Source organism: Lynx rufus, unplaced genomic scaffold (assembly GCF_022079265.1).
Source record: "Lynx rufus isolate CCGP_SWC_20201006 ecotype Redwood Valley unplaced genomic scaffold, mLynRuf1.p SCAF_8, whole genome shotgun sequence".
In the NCBI taxonomy this organism is placed as follows: domain Eukaryota; kingdom Metazoa; phylum Chordata; class Mammalia; order Carnivora; family Felidae; genus Lynx; species Lynx rufus.
In genome coordinates, this window is record NW_025814896.1 from 21,086,719 (window position 1) to 21,107,988 (window position 21,270).

General features: G+C 54.9%; 1 protein-coding gene across 1 annotated transcript; it reads right to left on the bottom strand.

The window, feature by feature from the left end:
* Positions 1-1,393: 1,393 nt before the first annotated feature.
* On the bottom strand, positions 1,394-5,132 carry SLC32A1 (solute carrier family 32 member 1). The gene is made up of 2 exons (XM_047067787.1): positions 4,740-5,132; positions 1,394-2,581 (listed from the first exon to the last, which is right to left on the bottom strand). Exons 1-2 carry the CDS (start codon positions 5,130-5,132, stop codon positions 1,394-1,396), a joined length of 1,581 nt encoding a protein of 526 aa, XP_046923743.1.
* Between the last annotated feature and the right edge of the window lie 16,138 nt (positions 5,133-21,270).

The window sequence follows — 21,270 nt, forward strand, 5'->3', positions numbered from 1 at the left end:
CGCAGTTGGATCTGCACACACACACAAAGGACTGGACCCTCTAGGTAATTAAAAAAAAAAAAATCCAACAGGCTGCTCAAGGAGAGGGGAGACTGGGATCCAAATAGCTCAGGCTGTTGATTCTAAACAGCTAGATCTCTTCGCTCTGGCTGTGTAAACCTCAGCTTGGACTTGAGGGGGGATTTCTTGGGTGAGAGATGCCTGGGAGGCCGGGTTGGCCCCTGGCCCTGGGAGCCCTGGGAAATACACAACCTGCGGCTGATTTCCTTTGTATAGTATCTTCACAGTCCACAATCAAGTGTGAATTTCTGCATGCCTTTGTTTATTGTCTTTTTTCTTTTTTTTTTTTTTTCCTTTCAGGTTTGGAGGTTGAGAGTCTCTGGAATGCTCTCAGATGGATTCGGAACAAATCTGATCTTGGTGGCGGCAGGGCCCTGGCCACACTGAGACTGCTGCAAGCCCCACAGGCTCTTTCCCCTGCCTCCCCCCAAACACCTGGAGAGCCTCCTCTTAGTGCTTCTCACTCCCCCCAGGCTCTCCTACAGGCGCTCTTCCATCCACGCCTGCTTCACCCGGTCGGGCCAGAGTCGTTGCCGGCGCTCCAACGCTTTGGGATCCCCGCGGGCGCAAAAATGCAGAACCGACAAGAAGCCCGCACACCTTTGTTTCTTCTTTATTTACGGATATAATTAATGTACCGCACTCTAAATTAGAGATAGATTTTTTTTTTCTGATATACATTTCGTCTTATTCACCACGAGCACACCACACGCACAGTAGAACAGTTCCACGACCTGATAAATTGCACAAGATGAGTTTGGATTCCTGAAAACCGGCAGGCAAGCCGGCCCTGCCTTGGCTTCTCGCCTCCCCGCTTCGTGGAAGGAAATCGCCCACCCGAAACGGATTTCCCGGCCAGCCTTTCCCTCTGCAGGGTTGAAATGTCTCTGGAATGGGAAGCGCTCTTGCTGGAAATGGCTGGACGCTGCAGATTCCGAGCACTGGATGGCTGTGAAATGTCCCCCCAAGGTCAAGTTTCTGCGCCTGCGAGCTGAGCCCCTTCTCCCTCCCTTCCCACCCGCTCGGTGACAGGGACCAAAGAGTAGGGGGCCCTCCGGGAAGGACAGAAAGCCCTGCCCACAAATTCGCCCCCCTCTCCGCCTCCCCAGAAACTAGGGTGTTGTGGGAAAGAAAGGACAACAGAAACGCAGACGCGATGGATTGTGGATTCCTATCCCTCCCACCCCACCCCACCCCCGTCCCCAATAATCAGAAACTAGGAACCAGAGATGTTTAAAGCTTGGCTTCCCAAGCGCGGCGGCAGGGCGCACAGGGCTGGTGGGGGTGGGTGGGGAGGGTGGGAAGGGCGCGGGAGCGCGGGAGCCCTCCCGCCCTAGTCCTCCGCGTTGGTTCGGTAGGCCTCGATGAGGCCCTCAAGCGAGTGCACGAAGCCGGACACACTGCAGATGCCACCGATGACGAAGATGGCGACATCGAAGAAGACTTGGTGCCACAGCAGCTTGCGCCAGAGCAGGCGCAGGTGGAAGAGGCTGGGCAGCAGGAAGCAGAGGCCGGCGCCCGTGAGACTGCCGGTGAGGCCCATGAGCAGCGCGAAGTGCGGCACGTAGATGGCCATGAGCAGCGTGAAGACGACCAGCGCACAGCGCAGCGTCAGCCCCCACGATTTGAGGCGCCCGTCGCCGCCGTAGCAGGCCGGGAAGAAGGCGCGGCTGCCTTCCTGGAAGAGCGACTTCTCCAGCACCTCCACAGCAGCGAAGAAGGGCAGCGGGTAAGACAACAGCGCCTTGGCCACCAGGAAGATGTTGACCACGGCACGGATGGAACCGGGCAGGTTATCCGTGATGACCTCCTTGGTCTCGTCGGCCCAGGTGAGGTAGGCGACCAGCGCGAAGAGGCCCTTGAGCACGCAGGCGGCGATGTGAGTCCAGTTCATCATGCAGTGGAACTCGCTGGGCTGCTGCATGTTGCCCTCCAGCGAAGGCAGGAAGATCTGGGACGTGTAGCTGAACACGATGATGCCAATGGAGATGGGAAACTTCTTGACGTCGATGTAGAACTTGACCTTCTCCCAGGCCCAGTCGCGTGCCCGTGACAGGCAGTAGGCGATGACCAGGATGTTGATGACGAAGTGGGCCAGAGTGCACAGCAGGCTGAACTTGGACACCGCCTTGAGGTTCTTAAGGAAGGCGCAGGGCAGCAGCACGGCGGTGGCGATAATGGCCCAGGACTTCTGCGACACGGGCAGCCCCGGGAAGCTGTTGTACATGAGGTTGCCGCTGACCACCACGTACAGGATGCAAGTCATCACCAGCTCGATGATCTGCGCCACGTTCACCACGCGGCCTCCCAGCGTCGGGAAGCGCGGCGCGCAGCACGCGTTGGCGATGGCCACGTACGAGTCCCGCACGCGCACCACCTCGCCGTCCTCGTTCTCCTCGTACAGGCACGCGATGAGGATCTTGCCGGTGTAGCAGCACACCACGGCGGCGAAGATGATGAGGAACAACCCTAGGTAGCCGCCGTGCAGGATGGCGTAGGGCAGGCCCAGCACGAACATGCCCTGCGGAGCGGAAAAGGGAACCAGACGCCGGGGCTCAGCGGCAGCAGCCTCGTCAGAGGGGGCCTAGAGGCGTGGCTTAAAACTGGGGCCGCGAGGGGGCGCTACGCGGAGTGAGAACCGGGCTTCAGCCCCGGGGAAGGGAGGTTAACGGGCGGCTGCAGTGGGGGTGTCCCGCGGCCTCACCGGGCGAAGCCCGGGCGTCGAGTCAGATGGAGAGGGAGGTGTTCAAGGACGGAACTGAGAGGGAAAGGTGCGCTAAGGGCCGGGAGGTGGGGAGGAGGCTGAGCGTGGGGTCAAGCCACAAGGAGGGAAAAGGTATATGGAGATATTTTGGAAGTAGATAAGAAGGGGCTGGAGGGGTCAGGGCCAGAAAAGGGCGGCGAGAAAGGTAGAGAGCTGGGCCTGAGCCACTAGGAAGAGGGGGTGAGGGATTTTAGGTGCGGCTCCAGTGGGGTACAGGGAAGCTAACGAGGGCCTAAGGCCGATCGGAGAAGGGAGCCTTACAACAGCAGGGGCCGGGAAGAGAGCTGGGGTAGGGCGGAAGAGGGGCTACAGGTGAGCGAAGCAGAGGGAGGCCAGAACGGAGGAAATGTGAGAGTGGCCAGAAGGCTCTAGGGGGGAGAGGCCAGAAGGGTAATGGCGGGGTGGGGGGGAGGAGAAGCGCCAGCAGTGACTGAGAGGCTAAATCAAGCAGGAATCAAGCTGTGGACTCAGGCGGGCGGACTGTGGAAGGAAGGTTTAGAATCCACAAAGAGAAGAAAAGCTAACGAAATCCAGGGTTTCCGAGGCCTCCAGGCCTCCCGGCTCCCGCCCTGGCCTCGCTCCGGGCCTATGGAACGGAGCCTTCAAAGACGCCCCTGGAGAAGGCGGGGGTGGCAAGGAGGCGGTCGCGGTCTCCTGCCCCCGGTTCCGCACGGCCGTCTCGCAGGGCCCGGGAGCGGGAGGCGCCTCGGGCCCGACCCCTTAGTGCGCAGGGCCCTGCTCAGCCCGGGTCCCCGAGCAAACCCGCCGCGGCCCTCCCGCTCCCGGGAGGCCCACGTTGTGCGTCCCAACGACCGTGCGCTCCGGGGACGCGAGGGGGACCAAGCCACAGGGCCCGGGGGCACCTAGGGCTGAGGCCTCCTCCGCTCCGCGTGCCGCGGCCTGCCCGCCTCCGCCAGTTCCGGGGGTCGTTGTGCGCATTCCAAACCCGGTCCCAGAAGAGTCCGGCGCCTCCTGGTGGGGAGTGGGGCGTTGCGAGTAGCCTGAAGGGGTGGCCGGCCTGGAGGGTAGAGGCAGTTCAGAGCATCCAGAGGCGGCTTCTCCAGGGTCACATGCGGAGAAGCTGGTCGCCTCTTTGCGGTGTAGCCGGAATTTCGGGCGAAAGGGGTGAGTCTGTGCGCAGAAGCACTGAGGTACCACGGGCCATTTGTGCTTGTGTGGGCACATAATATGTGTGCTTATGTTTGGGTACACCTGTATGTCCCCAGTAGGGCTGCACTTGAGAAAGTGGGCTGAATCCTGTTTGCAGGAGTCTGCGCTTGTGTGCCTGTGAATGTTCAAATAGGTTCGTGTGTGTGCTTGGTATGTCCAGGTATGTGCTTGTGTGGGGGCGTATGAAGGTGCGTTTGAGGATAACCCCGTGGTCTATATATAGACGCATGTCGTGCGCACCTGTGCGGGGAGTTTGTTCGTGCGGGAGGCGCAATGTGAGCCTGTGTGTCGGTGCCGGTGTCAGAGCAGGAGACTCCCAGCTCAGCAGTTCCCCCTTCTCTTTTCCTCCCCAACATGCAGCTGTGAATCCATTCCGGAGTCCCGGGAGACACCGTTCCCTCCAATCCTGATTTTCCTTCTCCCTCACCACTCCCCGATCCCCCTCCTCCTGTTTCCCTCCCTTTTGCAGGGTCTCAGGGCAAGTGCCTCGGACCAAACAGCAGCCTGGCTGTCCAGCGGCTGGCGCCGCTGGAGGGAGCGCGGATCTGGGCGGGAGCCGCCGCTTGTAGGGTTGCAGATCCCCCCCGCAGGGCTGGGTGGGAAGGGGGAAGGCGACGTCCTGAGGAGGGGAGGGGGGTCTCTCGGCCCGAGATCCCCCGGGGACTCAGCTGGGGGTAGGGCCTGGTTCTCTGAGCTAAAGGAGGTGGAGGGTGGGGGCAGGCAGAGCAGGGAATCCCGCGCTCACCTGGATAGCGTTGGTCACGTTCCAGCCCGCCTCCCACGCCGTGATCTTGGGTTTGTCGTGGCCCCCGAACTCGCCACCGGCCCCCAGAGCCTGGTCCTTGGAGCCCGAGGGCGGCAGGGGCGCGCCTCCGCCGCGCTGGTAATGGATGTCTCCCTCGACGGGCGGCTCGGCGCCCTCGTCCCCGCAGGGCTCGCCCTCGGTTTTCAGGATGTCCATCTGCAGGCCCTGACGGTGCTCAAAGTCGAGGTCGTCGCAGTGAGCAAAACCCACCGCCTCCTCGTCGGTGGCCGCCTGAAAACCCATCCTGGCGAACATGCCGCTCACCTTGGCCTGGGACTTGTTGGACACTGTTGTGGCCACGTTGGACAGCTTGCTGCGTAAAAGGGTGGCCATGGCTGCGGCGGGGCCCGTGGAAAGGACACAAGGGGCTGGGGGCGCGGGGGACGCGCGGCAAGGCGGCGAGGGCCAGGGGGGCGCGAGGCCGCTATCTTCGCTCGCTTTCCCCGCGGCGTCCCAGGGCGCTCTGGCTCATGACCCCTTCGGCTGGCGTTTGAGGCTCGCTCGAAGCCCACCCCGCGGGCGGGCGGCGGGGCTGGCGGAGCGGCGGCGGCGAGTGCACTGCGGAGCTGCCGCGGGGCGCGCGCTGGGCTGCGGAGGGCGGCGGCGGCGGCGGCGGCGGCGTCAGAGCAGCTACGCGAGGCTGGCGCGGCGCCCCCACCCGTGCGCAGCCCAATGCGCTCCCGCCCCTCGGAATCAGGCGGGGGGCGGGCGCTGGGGAAGGGGAAACACCCGGAGGCAGGGGGTGCGTGGGGAGGAGGGCAGCGAGAAGAAACAGGGTCGCGAAGGGACTCGGGAGAACTGAATGGGGGCCGGAGAAGGGCGCCCGCGGGAGGGCACCGACAGGGAGCGCACCGGGGAGGGGGCTCGGAGGGCACGGTGGGGGGGCTGGAGTGCTGCATTTCTGGGGGAGGTGCTAAGCTCGGATCCTAGCCCTTCCCACCTCGCCGCCGCAAGGAGGGAGGGGGCCGGAGCCTGCTGATTCTAGCGGTCCCGCGGCGGCGACTACCCCCTCCAGAGCCTGGGAGGCTTTCGGCCCCAGAGCTTCTGGCCAAGGACCAGTCTAGACGTCCAGAAAGGCAGCGGGGCAGTTACCTGTCTCGGGCGGCGCCGGCCGTCTGGGCGTCTATCTGTACCAATTACTCACACTGAAACCTGGCCGCAAGCCCCCTTCGGAGGCAGACAGTGTCCGTCCTGGTCCAGTTTCAAGAATGCTCAGCCGGGCCTCGGTCACCGGGCTGTCTCAACCCGTCCAGGGACGCCGCGATGGAAGCGATTCTGCGGCTCGGTCGCCACCAGCCGCTCTCCATCCGCTCCAACCGCCACCAACCGCTCTCACTTTCTTTTCGTTGAGGAGTCTGGAAGGAGCAGGACTTCGTGAGGGCCTTTCTCGACAGCCTCTTGGCGGGTCTGCGAATGCACTCGCCGCACAGGGGCTCAGCCGGTGTCCGGCCCGGAGGGAAGAAGGGCTCGCCGCGGGCCCGGCGCGCAGAGGTGCGCGGTGCGCTCGCCGAGGCGGTGAAAACCTAGATCGTTGCTGATGAGTGGGGTGCTCGAGTCAGAGAGCGACCCCGAGACAAAGACCGATACTGTATCAGATACTGCTACGGGCTGAATCTGAAAGGACTCCGAGGGTGAGATTTGGTAACTGTGTTTATTCTGTACATGTGTGGTTTCGTGCGCATTTCAGCGTGTGCGTGCGCAGAGCTTGTGTGCCGGATTGTGTGGATAAGTGTTGCCGACTGGCTTGCCTGCGTTTCTGCCTGTGTGAACCCTTTTGTAGCTGTGTCTCCGTGAGGGTCCACAGCTCGGTAAGGGTCCCTGCGTGTGTTCCCAGCTGGGCTCCCGCCGGGGCGACTCCTGAGCAGTAAACAGCAGCTTGGCGACCTGGCTTAGGTGGAGGAGGTCTAGCTGCTGTGACTGGGGTGGGAGTGGGGGGAGGGAGAAACTGAAGGAAAGGAAAAGAAAGCGATCCCCAATCTCCCCCTCTCAAGGCTCTGCCTCTCTGAGAACCCCAGTCTCTCCCCCCAACCCCCCTACTCCCCCCTCCCCGCCCCTGTAGTATTTCTGGATTAGCTCACGTCAGCGCACAAGTAGGGCGGCCTGAGGGCTTTGACCAGCGACTTGGAGCTTCCTGGACAAGACAGGCTTCCCCCCTACTCCCTACCCCCCACTGCCAGTGCCTTCCGGTCTCCCTGAAGCTCTTCTCCAGATAGGAACCTCTGCCACATTGGACGGAGATGCTCCCTTGATCCCTCCCCAGGTACTCTCTTATATTCTCCCAAAAGCCTGCTTGCCAGAAGCCAAGACAGAAGCCCACCCCCTAACCTGAGCAATCCACTCCCCTGCACTATGAGGAGAAGATACTGCCAAGAAAACCTCCCCATAGAGCCCAGCTCCAAACACAGACCCCCCAAGTCACGATATGACCTAGAACAAAGAACAGAAATCCTTCCTCCCCAAACACAGATTGTCTCGTCCAAGGAGACTTGAAATAGAACTGATCTCCCATCCCAGAGATCATCTTCCACTCCATCCCCAAAGGCTGGGGAGAGAGATCCCCTCTCCCTACAGACTCCTACAGGCAAAGATCTTCACCTCCTCATCCTTATCCCAGCTTTTCTGTTCCTGGTGAAATTCTTTAGTTCCACACGAGGTGGTCCAGGCAGAGACTAGGGGTCCCTAGTGTCTTCCTCTACCCCATACACCCCCAAACCTGGGGGTGGCCATTGATGCCTTTTGACAACTATGTATCAGGTGGTCATTCCTGATTTATGGGTGGATTTATGATAGTCCAAAATGCTTATCCTCTCTTTCCTTTTCCCTTATGATGTTTGCTGCTGTAAGACCCAAGGTGGACTGGGAAGTTCTTTCATTAGTGAGAAATGGTGTCATTCATCATTCATTCATTCAGCAAACGTTCTCAGCACCCTACTGTGCATGTGACTCTCTTCCCACTGTTGTGGGAACCACCAAGACAATGCAAGCATGACCCCTGTCTAGGCTCCCGTGGCAATTCTTGGGTCGGTGGGGACACTGGAGAACATTCAGTCCAATCATCCTTTCTGCGATGCTTACACTGTCCCTAAAACATCCCAACAGAGCCTCACATTTACAGATAGGCACACTCAGGCCTGGCAGTGAGGTGTCCTGCTCAAGGTCATTCAGAGCCCAGGGTAGAGGCAGTCTAGGCCGCAGGAATCCTGATGCCCCTCCTGTGCCTTCTCTTCCATGACCTTGTCTGTCCTCCCATCTCCTCTCCCTGGTTGTTTGGTATTCAGTCACCTCACCGTCAAAAGAGATGACATTTCAAGCAGACGTTAGTTCTTTTGGCAATAATTAGATGCCAACATTGGAGGAGGAAAGCCTCTGTATCCCTCTTTTTTTTTTTTAATGTTTATTTATTTTTGAGAGAGAAAGAGTGAGCAGGGAAGGGGCAGAGAGAGAGGGAGAGAGAGAATCCCAACCCGGCTTTGCTGCCACAGAGCCTGACTTGGGGCTCGAACTCATGAACCATGAGATCATGACCTGAGCTGAAATTAAGAGCCGGATGCTTAACCGATTGAGCCACCCAGGTGCCCCTGTATCCCTCTTTCTTGCTATTTGCAATAAATGCCTCTTCCCAGGCCAGGGTGGCATGCTCCCAAGCAGCCTTTCTTTACTAGAAAATTCTGCTCCATCATGTATTAGCTGTGTGACGTTGGACTACTCACCTAACCTCCCTTAGCTTCTACTTCCTCAACACTAAAATGTGAAAATAATAACAACTGCCTCATTCGGTTCTTGAAAGGATTCAGTGAGTCCTGTATATAAAATGCCGAGCAATGGACGCTCAGTGCCCGATGCATGGTAGCAATTATCTTATCATCCTGTTGTTGTTGCCATACCAAATAGCCAGGTCTCATTGTTTAGGAAAAAGTGAGTGTACAAGAGAAAGTCTGTGATTGGGTGTGAAAGTCAGAGTGAGTTGGCATGTGCACTCTTCCGTCTTTGTCTCACCTCCCTGTCCTCACCCCTTCCAAGGAAAGGAATGGAGGTCAGGAGTTGGACGGAGGGCAGGGGACCTGGCAGGCAGCCCCAGGAGGCAAACCGGACAACCTGCCTAGCTGGTAATGAGCTGGGCCCGCTCTAGTGAAGCCATCAACCTCCAGATTCTTCTGATAGCTCCTCTAGGGGCACCCTCGCGAGAGGAATTTGCAGCAACGTGGCCCCCTGCGTTGAAACAACACACACATATACACATACACTCACACAACAGAGAAGGCCAAGCCAACCGACAGATGCACAAAGAAACGAGGGCCGGCACATAGCTTCAAGTACACCGGCAGATTTACACTGGGCAACGCACACAGGTCAAGGACAGGCCAGCACACAGACACAAGATTTGAACTGACACTGCCTGCCACACAAAGAAGCCAGGACAGACACCCACAGATGGATCCCCATGCGCACCGGCACCCGGATAATAGACTTAGACACAACAGCAGCACAGGACAGGCATGGACGTGGAGAGTTGTACACACACTGACAGACGCCCAGACATGGGAACACACATGCAGATTCACACTGAGACCGATAGGCACCCCCGAATGAAAGAATACCCCTATATGATTACGAAGGGGAAAATAGGGGAGAAAAAAAGGGAGGAACAGGAGGAACAGGGTGGAGGAGACACAAAAAGGAACGTGCTGGAAGAGGGAAGAGGAAGACAGAGGGAAGAGGACATTCCAGGCAGGAGCGCAAAAGAGAGAGGTGCCACTGCCTCCTTTTGGCCAATGCCAGAACCCAGACCTGTGACTAAGAAAATGGCAGCTGGGAGGGCTTGTGGAGGGGGAGGAGGACCTGTCCCTGCAGCCCACCCTGGGAGTGGGGGCAGGGGCTCTCCTCTCAGGGCCACACAAGGTCCCAAAGTCTTGAGGGGCTTGGGCCACATAAGAGGGAGTGTGAGGGGACCCCAGGACTCCTGCCAAGCCCCCTGATACAAGGACAGTACTCTGGATCAGTCCTGAAGCCTGGGCCCAGGGGGGAAACGTATCCCTCTCCCAACATGAGATCCGGTCTCTCTGTTTTTGATGCCTTCGGTACCCAAGGGGTTAGATGCCTGGCTGATGGAGTTGGAGGCCACTTTTGGGGGGAATAAATAGGGTTAAATAGAACTGAGCTTATCTGCCAGAGCAGGCAGCAACATGGGGGATGGGGCAGGAAGCCCTTGAATTAATGGCCTGGAAAGCCAACATCATGAGCATCATTTCGGGGCTGAATGATCACAGACAGACCCCCCTCCTCCTCTCCCTTTTCCAGAGCAAGTTCTGTCTGTGAGCCTTTTCCTGCTGAAGGGACAGAAGCTGGCTCTATACATCAGGCCCCCTCCCTCAAGCTGGGGCATAGGTGAGGTTTTCCTACGGCTGGAGAAAGCCACAGCTACCTTGCCCGAAACCGGAACTCAATTTCCTGATGCTGTGTCTATGGGCACAAAGGAGGAGAGGGACCAGCAAGCCTGAGGGTTCCGAGTGGAACAAAGACCCCGATTCTTCCCCTGCTTTGGTGTGACAAATCAGGTGGGACCATGGAGGGTATCAGTGCTGCCTGTGATAGCTCAGGGTAAAAGATATTAAAATACATTAATGACTAAATATTAGTGGTTTTCCTTGCTGAATTAGCATCCCATCTCTGGGGGTGTGCAGGCAGAGGCTGGATTCCTATCAGGGACAATGTCCAGGGGAGTCTTGTCTCAGGGCAAGGGAGGCTGGATTTCATAACTTTTTATTTTATTTTATTTTATTTTATTTTATTTTATTTTATTTTATTTTACTTTACTTTACTTTATTTTATTTTATTTTATTTTATTTTATTTTAGAGAGAGAGCAGGGGAAAAGGGCAGAGGGAGAGAGAGAGAGAGAGAGTGAGAGAGAGAAAGAGAATCTTAAGCAGGCTCCATGCTGTCAGCATGGAACCCCATTGAGGCTGGATCACAGAACCCTGGGATCATGACCTGAGCTGAAATCAAGAGGTGAACGCTCAACTGACTGAGCCACCCACGCGCCCCAGGATTTCATAACTTCTGGGCTTCTAGGGCCAAGCCTTCTATGAAGGTGGCTCTGAGAAGAGTCCAGGGCCAGGGCCCATGGGGACCCAGGCCTGGCCCTCAGCAGCCTTTGAAACCAGAAGAAGCTGCCTGGAAGTGAAGGAGGAGCGCTGGACCAGACTTGATGGGTTAGATCAGTGATTTTTGCCTTTTTCTGGGAGCACAGCCTCCTGTTATGCTGGAAAACAGGGAACACAGCGACCTCACTCCCCGCTGGGTACCCAGTGCACAGTAGACACTCAATAAACGTAGGCGGGGTTGTGTTAAATTGATGTCATAAAACCATTTGCACCCATGAACTTTCAGTATAATTGGTTGAAGAAACACACATACACAATGGCCAAAATCCAGCCCTGAATTCTGGGTTCTGTAGCCCCTCTAAATGGATCTGTCTTTTATGCCCACATCACCTTCTGCAGAGTTGAAAGCTAGTCATGCGATACGCATGTAAGATGGGATCTTTGTTCAGAATGGGCTTGGGGTGCACACACAGATTCAGGGACTCCTTTCCAGACCACTCAGCACCCTTAGGAATCTGTGGGTCACTGGTTATAGCGACTGGAAGAGACAGCCATGGAGGAGGCTCTGAGTCTGGTGAGCCCTGCCTCGAGGACCCCGGGCTCCGGGAGTGCAACGGGGCTCCTGGACCCTCAAACCTTGCTTGTTCTCTCTGCCGGGTAAGGAAGGACACAGTGACAAGGTGGCCCTCTGCAGGCCAGGAAGAATCCTCAGAAACAGACCCTGCCAGATCTTGATCTGGAAGTTCCAGACTCCGAACTGTGAGAGAATTAATGCCGGTTGTGTAAGCCACCCAGCCTGTGGTGTTTTGTTACGGCACTCCAGCTGACTAAGACACTGAGGGCCTCTGCCAGCCCCTGACCAGCACTAGCTTAGCGGGCAAAGATGTTTCTAGGTCACACACACGTCACACAGACTTTCCAATTCTCTATAGCCTGCGCATGATGACTCCACGGCCTTCAGCTTAAGAGCCCAATCTGTTAAGTTTGTCTCTCTCCCAGTTGCGCTGAGAGCTGGCCCCGGGTGAGATGCCAATGTTAATATTTAACAAGTGTTTGTTCTGTGCATGCATTCTTACGTGATGGCCTTACGGCGTCCCTGTGAGCTTGGACTGGTTTCGTGTCCATTGACAGATGAGGACCCTGGTGCACAGAGAGGTTCAATAACTTGCCTAAGGTCTCACAGATAGGTTGTGGTAGATCCAGGATTCAAACCCAGGTTCAGAGCTGTCCTTACAACCTTAGTGCCCTAGGTGAGCTCGCCTGGAAGGACTTGGACCCTGGGCTCCAGGGAGGGGCTACAATCCGGATCTGGCTCCCAATGACCAGATAGATCTCCATGCCCTGACTGGTGTATATGTCCACTCTGGCACCTTCTTCTTCCAACTATTCAGGTGACTCCTCTGGGACAGGGAGGTGGGGAGGCACAGGGTGGGCACACAGTAGGTGCTCAGGAGAGCTTGTGGATTTCACCAAACTCTGGTCCCGGGGAGCTGTGTCCTGTGTCTTGGGCTTTCCAGCCTCAAGAGTCTTGTGGCTCTTCCCCCACAGGATGGCTTAGCCCAGCAGAGTTGATAAAGGCTCCTGGGAAATCAGTTGTTTCCTAACCTGCGATGTGTGAGCTCTCACCCAGAATTGGTTCTTTTTATATTATTATTCTTTAATGTGTATTTATTTTTGAGAGAGAGAGGGAGACAGAGCATGAGCAGGGGAGGGGCAGAGAGAGAGGGAGACACAGAATCTGAAGCAGGCTCCGGGCTCTGAGCTGACAGCTCATGAACTGTGGGGCTGGAACTCATGAACTGTGAGATCATAACCTAAGCCGGAGTCGGACCCTCAACTGACAGAGCCACCCAGGTTCCTCTATATTATTATTATTGTTTAAGATTTTATTTTTTTTATTTTTATTTTTTATTTTTTTATTTATTTTTGGGACAGAGAGAGACAGAGCATGAACAGGGGAGGGGCAGAGAGAGAGGGAGACACAGAATCGGAAACAGGCTCCAGGCTCCGAGCCATCAGCCCAGAGCCTGACGCGGGGCTCGAACTCACGGACCGCGAGATTGTGACCTGGCTGAAGTCGGACGCTCAACCGACTGCGCCACCCAGGCGCCCCAAGATTTTATTTTTAAGTAATGTCTACACCCCATGTGGGGCTTGAACTCATAATCCTGAGATCGAGTCATATGCTCCACCCACTGAACCAGCCAGGCGCCCCTTTATGATATTATTTTATATCTAAAAAGTCTACCAGCAGATTCTAGGTCTCCTGGATGACCAGACTGCTTTAATTGTCATAGGTCTCACGACAAAAGGACAGAGGGGGGCTAAATGCTAAGGCGCACAGAACCATACTCACTATGCAAGTGGCGATTTAATTTCAGCAGTACATCATCCATCACATTAAATTAATCGTGTTATTTTGGTGTGTGTGTGTGTGTGTGTGTGTGTGTGCGTGTGTAGCTTTGTTTGTATCCCACTAGCACATCGTCCTAGCTTTTCCTGTTGTATAGAGCTAAAAGGATAAAGCTTTATACTTAGCTTTATGTTTGTACATATTTCGGTAAAATTGTAATAAAGATAATCCATCAATTGTTGGCAAGGGGCTGTAATTTTTTTCCCCCTTTAAAAGTGGTTTGTGTATTACTCAAGTGTGAGAAGCATGCGTTTAATTCATTCTGACCAAGTAGAAAATAAGCTTCACACATTGGTGCCCCACACACAGCCCCTGCCACCTGGACGGGTCCCCATCCTCAGTTTGGCTCCCCCACTGCTGCCTTCGAGGGGAAATATGACAGCGTAATGAACAGTTGTACGACGTGCTATAAAAAGGCAATTAAGGGAACTATTGGACTGGGACAAGCCAGCGTGACCTGGTTAATAGCTCTGAGCCCAGACGGGCTGCGGGGAGGAGGGGCAGAAAGAGGGGGAGGGGTTTGCTGCTCTACAGTGGGCGCAGAGGCTGATCGTCCCACTGCCCACTAGGTACCCAGGGCACCCAGGCCAGCCTCACGACTAGTGGGTCCAGGGACAGCCCGAGGGGAATGCTGGTTCAGAGCTCAGCTCTGGAAGTCCCCTCTGCCACTGTTGGTCGAGTGACCCTGGGCAGCTGGCTCAGGGTCTCTCAGCTTCAAATTACCCATCTATTAAAAAGGGACAAAAAGGATTGTCCTAGAACGAAGGCAGTAGGAAGGAGGGATGAGGCATTCGCTGTTAAACTGGTCAGTGCTCAGAAATGCACATGGAGGGGCGCCTGGCTGGCTCAGTCGGTAGAGCATGGGATTTTTCAAAAACTAATTAATTAATTTTTATTCATTTTGAGAGAAAGAACACGAGCGTGGGAGGGGTGGGGCGGGTGGGGAGAGAGAATCCCAGGCAGGCTCTGTGCAGTCAGTCAGTGCAGAGCCCGACACGGGGCTTGAACCCACAAAAGGGTAAGACCATGACCTGAGCTGAAATCAAGAGTCGGACACTCAACCGACTGAGCCACCCAAGCACCCTGAGCATGCGACTCTTGATCTCAGGGTCCTCAGTTCAAGGGCCATGTTGGGCGTGGAGCCTCTTTAAAATACAATTTTAAAAAATTGAAAGAAAGAATCACTTTGTGTTCATCGGGATCTTTCAATTCAGCACAATCTGTGGCTGTGTGTGTGTGTGTGTGTGTGTGTGTGTGTGTGTTCTGTTCTAATTAGCCCACCCAGGCTCTGCAGGCTGTGGGTTCTTGGATCAGATCTTCTGGAGTTGTCCATGTGGCCATCCACCTTGCGATGAGCCCTCCCCTTTGGGCCCTCTCTCTTACGTCCTTAGGCTCTAGTCCTCGTTGTCTCCGAATGCTCCTGTTTGTGAACCATCTCAGGTCTGTGGAGACAGAGAGAAACACTTCCTGCCCCATCCAAGCGCCTGTTTCACTCTCCTTAACGGTGTGGGTGGCAAGAATGGCGAACTGTACCATGACGAGTACCTGGCACCTAGTAAATGCTCAGTAAAAGCTAGCTATTATCATTGTCGTCACCATTGGAAAAGCTCTGGGTTTATAGTTGACACATAGCGTGGCGCCTGATACAGAGTAGGTGCTCAATAAATGTCGGCTGACTTGGTTCCACTCTTCACCATCCGTGATTGTATACTAACCCCTCCCTGGGCCCTGATTACCCATTAGTCAAATAAGGATACAATCCTACCCCACGGTCAGTCGGTCAGAGATCTGCCTTGTAAACTGTGGCAACTGGTTCTGTTCGTCTCCACCTTCACCCCCACTCATCTGTGCCTGGCACGTGGATCTGAGAGCCTGGGGAGGCTCAACCCCCTCCCCACGTGCATTTATCCTAAAATAGAAAACCAAGCAGCATGCATGCGTTGGTCTACAGGGCCCCTATTTCCTCCTCTCCGCAGCCTCAGATGGAAGTGGCATTGAAAGCCAGCCCAGCGACAAAGGAGCAATCAGGAGTCATTATGGCTCATTTAGGGTGGGCTTGGTGATTGGCTGAGATGCACCAGCTCGCTCCCCACTCGGGAGGAAGAGGGTCTGAGCCTGGCGGCTGGAAACCCAGTCCCTCAGCCCCCTCCCTCCAGCCCCTGGCCCCACGCCAGGCAGAAGGGCTCTGAAGGCAGGGCTCAGAAGGAGGCTCTGAGCCCCACTCAGGCCCGCCATCCCCAGCCACCGAAGGCTTCATCTGTGGCCAGACGCTTAACTGGTAGGGTTCTTTTTTAAATTTTTTTTTTTTAACGTTTCTTTATTTTTGAGACAGAGAGAGACAGAGCATGAACGGGGGAGGGTCAGAGAGAGGGAGACACAGAATCTGAAACAGGCTCCAGGCTCTGAGCTGTCAGCACAGAGCCCGACGCGGGGCTCGAACTCACGGACCGTGAGATCGTGACCTGAGCCGAAGTCGGCCGCTTCACCGACTGAGCCACCCAGGCGCCCCATTAACTGATAGGGTTCTAACGTCACATCTGGCCTTCTCCATCATCCAGCTGCCCTCACGACAAAGTCCAAACTCCCTCCCCAGCACTCCCAGTGGGCAAGGCCCCGTGAGTTCTGACCCCAGGCCTGCCTCAGCAGCCTCCTATCCAGCAGCTCAGGGAGATCTCTTTGCTCCCCCTGCAAGGAGGGACCTGCTCCCCACCCCTGCTCCGCATCCACTCTCGTTTCTGCGGCTCAGAACCCACACTTAAACCAGGAAGGGCCGAATTCAAATCCGATGTCCGCCACTTTGTAGACGCGGGACCAGGAGTCTCACCTGTTCAATGGGGATAATCAGACCTCCCTCCCAGGGTGGCCGAAAGGATTACATCAAAGGAGGTAAAGGATCTGAAAGATCTCATAATAATACACCCTTTGTGGATATTAGCTAGTATTCTTAAGCATTCTTAGGTGGCTGTTTCGAGGTTACCTCCTCCTGGAAGCCCTCTTCGATTCCCCAAGATTGGGTTCACCTGTCCCAAGTATTCCTACAACCCTCTCATACTTTGCCCTGGCCTGCTGCATGCACACGCAGGTGTGGCCTGTGTCTTACTCGTCCGTGTAGCCTGGCACTCAGGGCACAGAGTCTGCCCTGGAGGACGCTCCTTACTAGCCTCTGGACACACCATCGCGCTGACCGCCAGGGGCAGATGGGGACGCCCAGCACCCCTGGCCCCCAAGAGGCTGGACCCAGGAAGGTGAACCCCCAAGCCTCCCCGCCCACAAGTCTGTCTACGGGGCTTTCCAGGACCACTCGCAGTAGCACGTGGAAAATAGATGGTGCTCCTGTGCCCCGCCGAGGCCGCCTCTCAGGGTGTGCATTGAGCTGAGTCTGTGTCCTCTTAATTAAAGTGATAACAGCTATCACTTATGGAAGACTTATTTTTTTCCATCTAAAGGGCTAAATGTGTTGTCTCATTTATCCTCACCCTCAGCCCCTAGCTTAGGTCCAGATGGGCACTGCTGGAAGCATGCTGCGGTCTCAGGTAACTATGGAAGGCGGACAGGGGCACGGCCTCAGGAAAGCTGGGACCGGGGACCCCTCTCCGTTTCCCACGTCTGCGGCTGTGCCCTCAGCACGTAACTTTTGTTTTCTGCCTGACCTCCCAGGTTGAGGGAAACATGGCTGCCTACAGCTCTCGAGCCTCCCGTATCATAAGTCGTCACCACCAGAGTGGGACTGGCTGTTTGAAAAGTCCCAGGCAGCTGGAAATAAGGGTCTACCTCCCCGGTGAGGCTGATGTGAGGATCAAGGGAGATAATGTGCACAAAGTCCTGTGCCTCTTGGGAAGGACTCAGTAAATGGCAGCTGGGATTAACATCGGTTTTGTTGTTGTTAACAGTGGTGGTATCACCAGCGTGGACCACGCTTAGCCTGAGAGGATGCTGCACTCGCAGGTAGGCATGTGAGGCTGGTGCCCGCGACGTGCGGGTCTGTTCTGAGGATGAACACACCCTGTTCTGAAGACCGTGCCCTGGACCCAGCCTGTCACGGCAACCAGGGATTCGACCGGGCTCCGGGGCAGGTTCAAAGGATGGGGCTCTCTATGAGCCTGCAGGAGTCCTCCCGCTGGCCTTGATCCTTCCAGCTGCAGACCAAGGCTGGGGTTTTCCTCACGGCCTGGGCTACGTTGTCAATGTGAAGGTCACTGAAGGGTTAGGAGGCCTCCTCCAAGCAAAGATATTAAAGCCAAATGAATGCACTTACCAAAGAGCCTCTGGTAGAGGGCACCCCTCAGTGTCAGAAATTCAAAGGCCATAGGCCTGCTTGAGGCAGGGGCTCTCTGCAGGCTCCCTGAGTCTAGATCCCATAGACATGGAAAGATCCCGGTGCCTGGACAGCGAGACCCAGCCGCTGGCTCCTGAATCAATCTGACCCCAGATGTGGGTACTACAGGCACCCTTTCCCCATTCTCCCAGCTCACGGTGCTGGGGCTCAGCTCCTGGGCCCCTCAGTGCCCAGCGTGGCATAAAAACACTTGTGCTATTTCCACACTGGACTGTTATAAATGGAGCCCTGATGTCAGTGGGTGCTCTCTGTCCCTGGACATCCGGGAGAGGGTCCCCACCCAGGACAGCCCCCGCCCTAATTCCATGGCCGGTGGATCTTTCCTGCCCTTTCAGCAGGTGGGTGTGGGGAGGGTTGCAGTGAAGCCAGAGACAAAGTTTCCTTCTTTTTGCTCCTGGGCCTCTTGTACCCAGGCCTTTGGGCTTCTCCCCTTCTCCTCCTCCAGGACAGCTTCCGGACCCCCCCAAGAATTCTCTCCTGCTGCCTGTTGTCCCAGTGGCCACCACCCCAGGGAAGGGTGCAGAGGCTACAAAAGAGATGTGGAGTTTAGGGAAATGATTTCTGAAAGCCTGGAGCTCCTGGGAACTCACCTAATGCTTTCTGGTCCGAGATCAATAGGTTAGGAGATCTCTAAGGCCTTAATTAAACTAAGTCCTTGAGAAGATAACTAAGCATCCTTTCCTTTCCCCAGCATCAAGCAAGGGGTGACTCTTGTGTGTGTTCTCGGAGGGGAAATTTCCTTTTTTTCTTTTTTTTTTTTCCTTTTCTTGATTTTTTTCCCACGTGGCTCAGAAAAAAAATATGTGTATTATTATATATTATATAAAATATAATGAAAAGTGGCCCTGTAGCTCCTGTCATCCATCTGCCTACCCACCTTCCATTTCTCCAAAACCACTGTTACTGGTTTCCTAAGGACCCTTCCATTTGCCTATACAACATGTACAAGGATATAAGTAAATACAAATGTGTTCTTGTTGTCCTCTTCCCCTTTTTAAATACAAAAAGGTAGCATATTCTACGTTCAGTTGTGTGCATTGGTTTGTTTGGGTTTTTTTGTTTGGTTGTTTGTTTTGGTTTGTTTTTTGTTTTTTGTTTTTTTTTTTTACCTAATTTGTCTTTGGAGATCTTTCACATCAGAATATAGAGATTGTTCAGTATTCTAAAGGCACCGAAACTAGCACTAATTATTTCTCCTTCCCTCTTTTCTTTATTCTTTACAGCTTCCTCCAAATAGACATGCCATTCATTCATTCTTTCGTTCGTTCATTTGTTTCTTTCTTCAGCCTTCCCAGACGCCCTGTTCAGGGCTGGGGCTCGTGCTGGGTGCTGGGGTGACATCAGTGAATTCTCCCAGGCCCTTTCCCCAGGGCTCAGAGGATCAGGGGCACCAGGACACCAGCAAGCCACGAGTGGGGGAGGGGACAATCCCTGGCGGACTTTGGCAGTGTGTGACTTCTCTTTGTGTGCCTTGATCTGGACCGGGTCTTTCTCTTTCCTTCCCTTTACTGCACCCCGGCCGCACGCTTGCCAGTCTGTCCATCTGGATGTCCAGGAGAGCCAATTTCCTTTCTTCTGGGGCGATACTTTTTCAAACGAGGTTGGGCGATTCCTAAGAATCTGTAGCGGCAGTGTCTGTGTAAGCTTAATAAAAACAAATCCATCAGCAGAATTTACGTGACTCACCTGGGAACAGACAAAAATTCCCCCGACAGTCTTCACACAAAGGACGGAAAATGCTAGCCCCCTGAGGCGTGGGCTGCTGAGGGATCAAGAAGGTGGAGAGAGAAGATTCAGAACATGCCTGGCATTTTGTGAATGAAACGTTCTTGAGTTACTTGTGTTTGTAATGTGCGTAGGGTGCAAATAGCATGTATTATGGTCCGCGTTGCACAACTGATGCATTTACTGTGTTAAAGTTGTTGTGCAACACGGTATGGAAGCATTTTCCTTCTGGACGCCTGGGTGGCTGTCAGCTGAGCGTCCAACTCTCGATTTCAGCTCAGGTCATGAGCTCCCGGTTCGTGCATTTGAGTCCCGCATTGGTCTCCACACTGATGGTGCGGAGCCTTCTTGGGATTCTCTCTCTTCCCCTCTCTCTGCCCCTCCCACACACGCACTCTTTCTTAAAATAAATAAACTAAAAAAAAAAAAAAAAACACCCCGTCTACCTTCTAAAGCCACACAACTGCCGTTTATTGAATGCTTCACATTCAACCCAAACACTGTCCGAGCAACCCTATGAGGTGGGTGTGACCATCGTCACCCCTTCGTAGATGAGGAAACTGAGGCACAGGGAAGGTAAGTACCTGGCTCAGGGCAAATGAGTAGCGAGGGACGTGAATGGGTCTGCACTCCAGAGCCTGTGCTCCAACCACTCCATTTTCCCATCCCCTGAGAGCCCGCGTCACTGCTCTGGGCCTCAGCCTTTCTTAGCTGTAAAAGAGGGATATTCCAGCTGTAAAAGAGGGTCACATCAAAGGACTTTCTTGAACATTTGAAGAGATAATGCTTGTAAAGAATGCAGGACATCACTCAATACACGGTGGTTAATATTACAGAAGACTAATACTAACAACACTCCTCTACTCCGGCTGCCAAGAAAGGGCCACTTCTGAGCAGAGCCCCCCCCCCCCGAGAAGACTGTGCCTGTCACCAGGAGTCAGAGAAAAGGCAAGACAAGGAGCCAGAAGAAGCTCATTGTTTTAATAAATTCACCTCTGCGTCACAGCCCTTTCCCTGGCTCCCTGGGGCTCATCCTCTGTTGAGCAGGCCAGGGTCCCTCTGGGCAGGGGAGTCTGTTTGAGTCCCATTTCCATTACACACTTGGCTGAACAGAGGGGGCAGGGGAGCCAGCAGCCCGCCAGGCAGTAATTAATTGCCTATTTGGCCGCCTGCTGTCTCCTGGATGGGGGATGCAGGATGGCTCTGCCTGGGCGGAGTGCTGGGCGTGTCCTTACTCATCCTGCCCACGCCACCCCCTCTGAACCCATGCCCAGCCCTTTGGGGAGGGATCATGACAGAGCAGAGGTCCCTTCTGTCCACTTCGGTAAAAAGGCCTTGTGGTCCTGGCCAGGGGGACTAGAGATGGCCGCAGAGGGCTCTGTCTGGGGAATTTACTGAAGGTAGTAAGGGTCACTTGGTTTTAGCCTCTGAGGGGCAGTCTTAATGAAGGGAAAAGCATCCTGGACTCAGAGATTTAGGACCCTGGGTTTTCATACTGGCACTCCCACCTGCCGGCTGTGTGACTTTGGGTAAGGCATCTGCCATCTCTGAGCATCCATTCCCCCCTCTGGAAAACAGGGTGGGCATGGGCAATCATGGTCCCATGGACTCGTGCTTTTGGACCTCCAGAATCCATTCTCTCCGAGAATCACTTGCTCCCTGTCCATTTCATAATCATCCTTCTGATGATTATAGGCCAGGGACAGAGTTGTGACCCAGGCCTAGACATCGGCATTCTCCATGGGGCTTTATTCAAGCATGTTTGAAGGGGGGAAAAATCTGTTAGTTACAACCCAATGAGGCCTGAATAAAGCAACGACCTATCTTTGAAGGTTGAAGGGGTAAAGCTATGGAAGTGAGGTTGCTGATAGTACTTTGCAAGCCTCAAATCACAA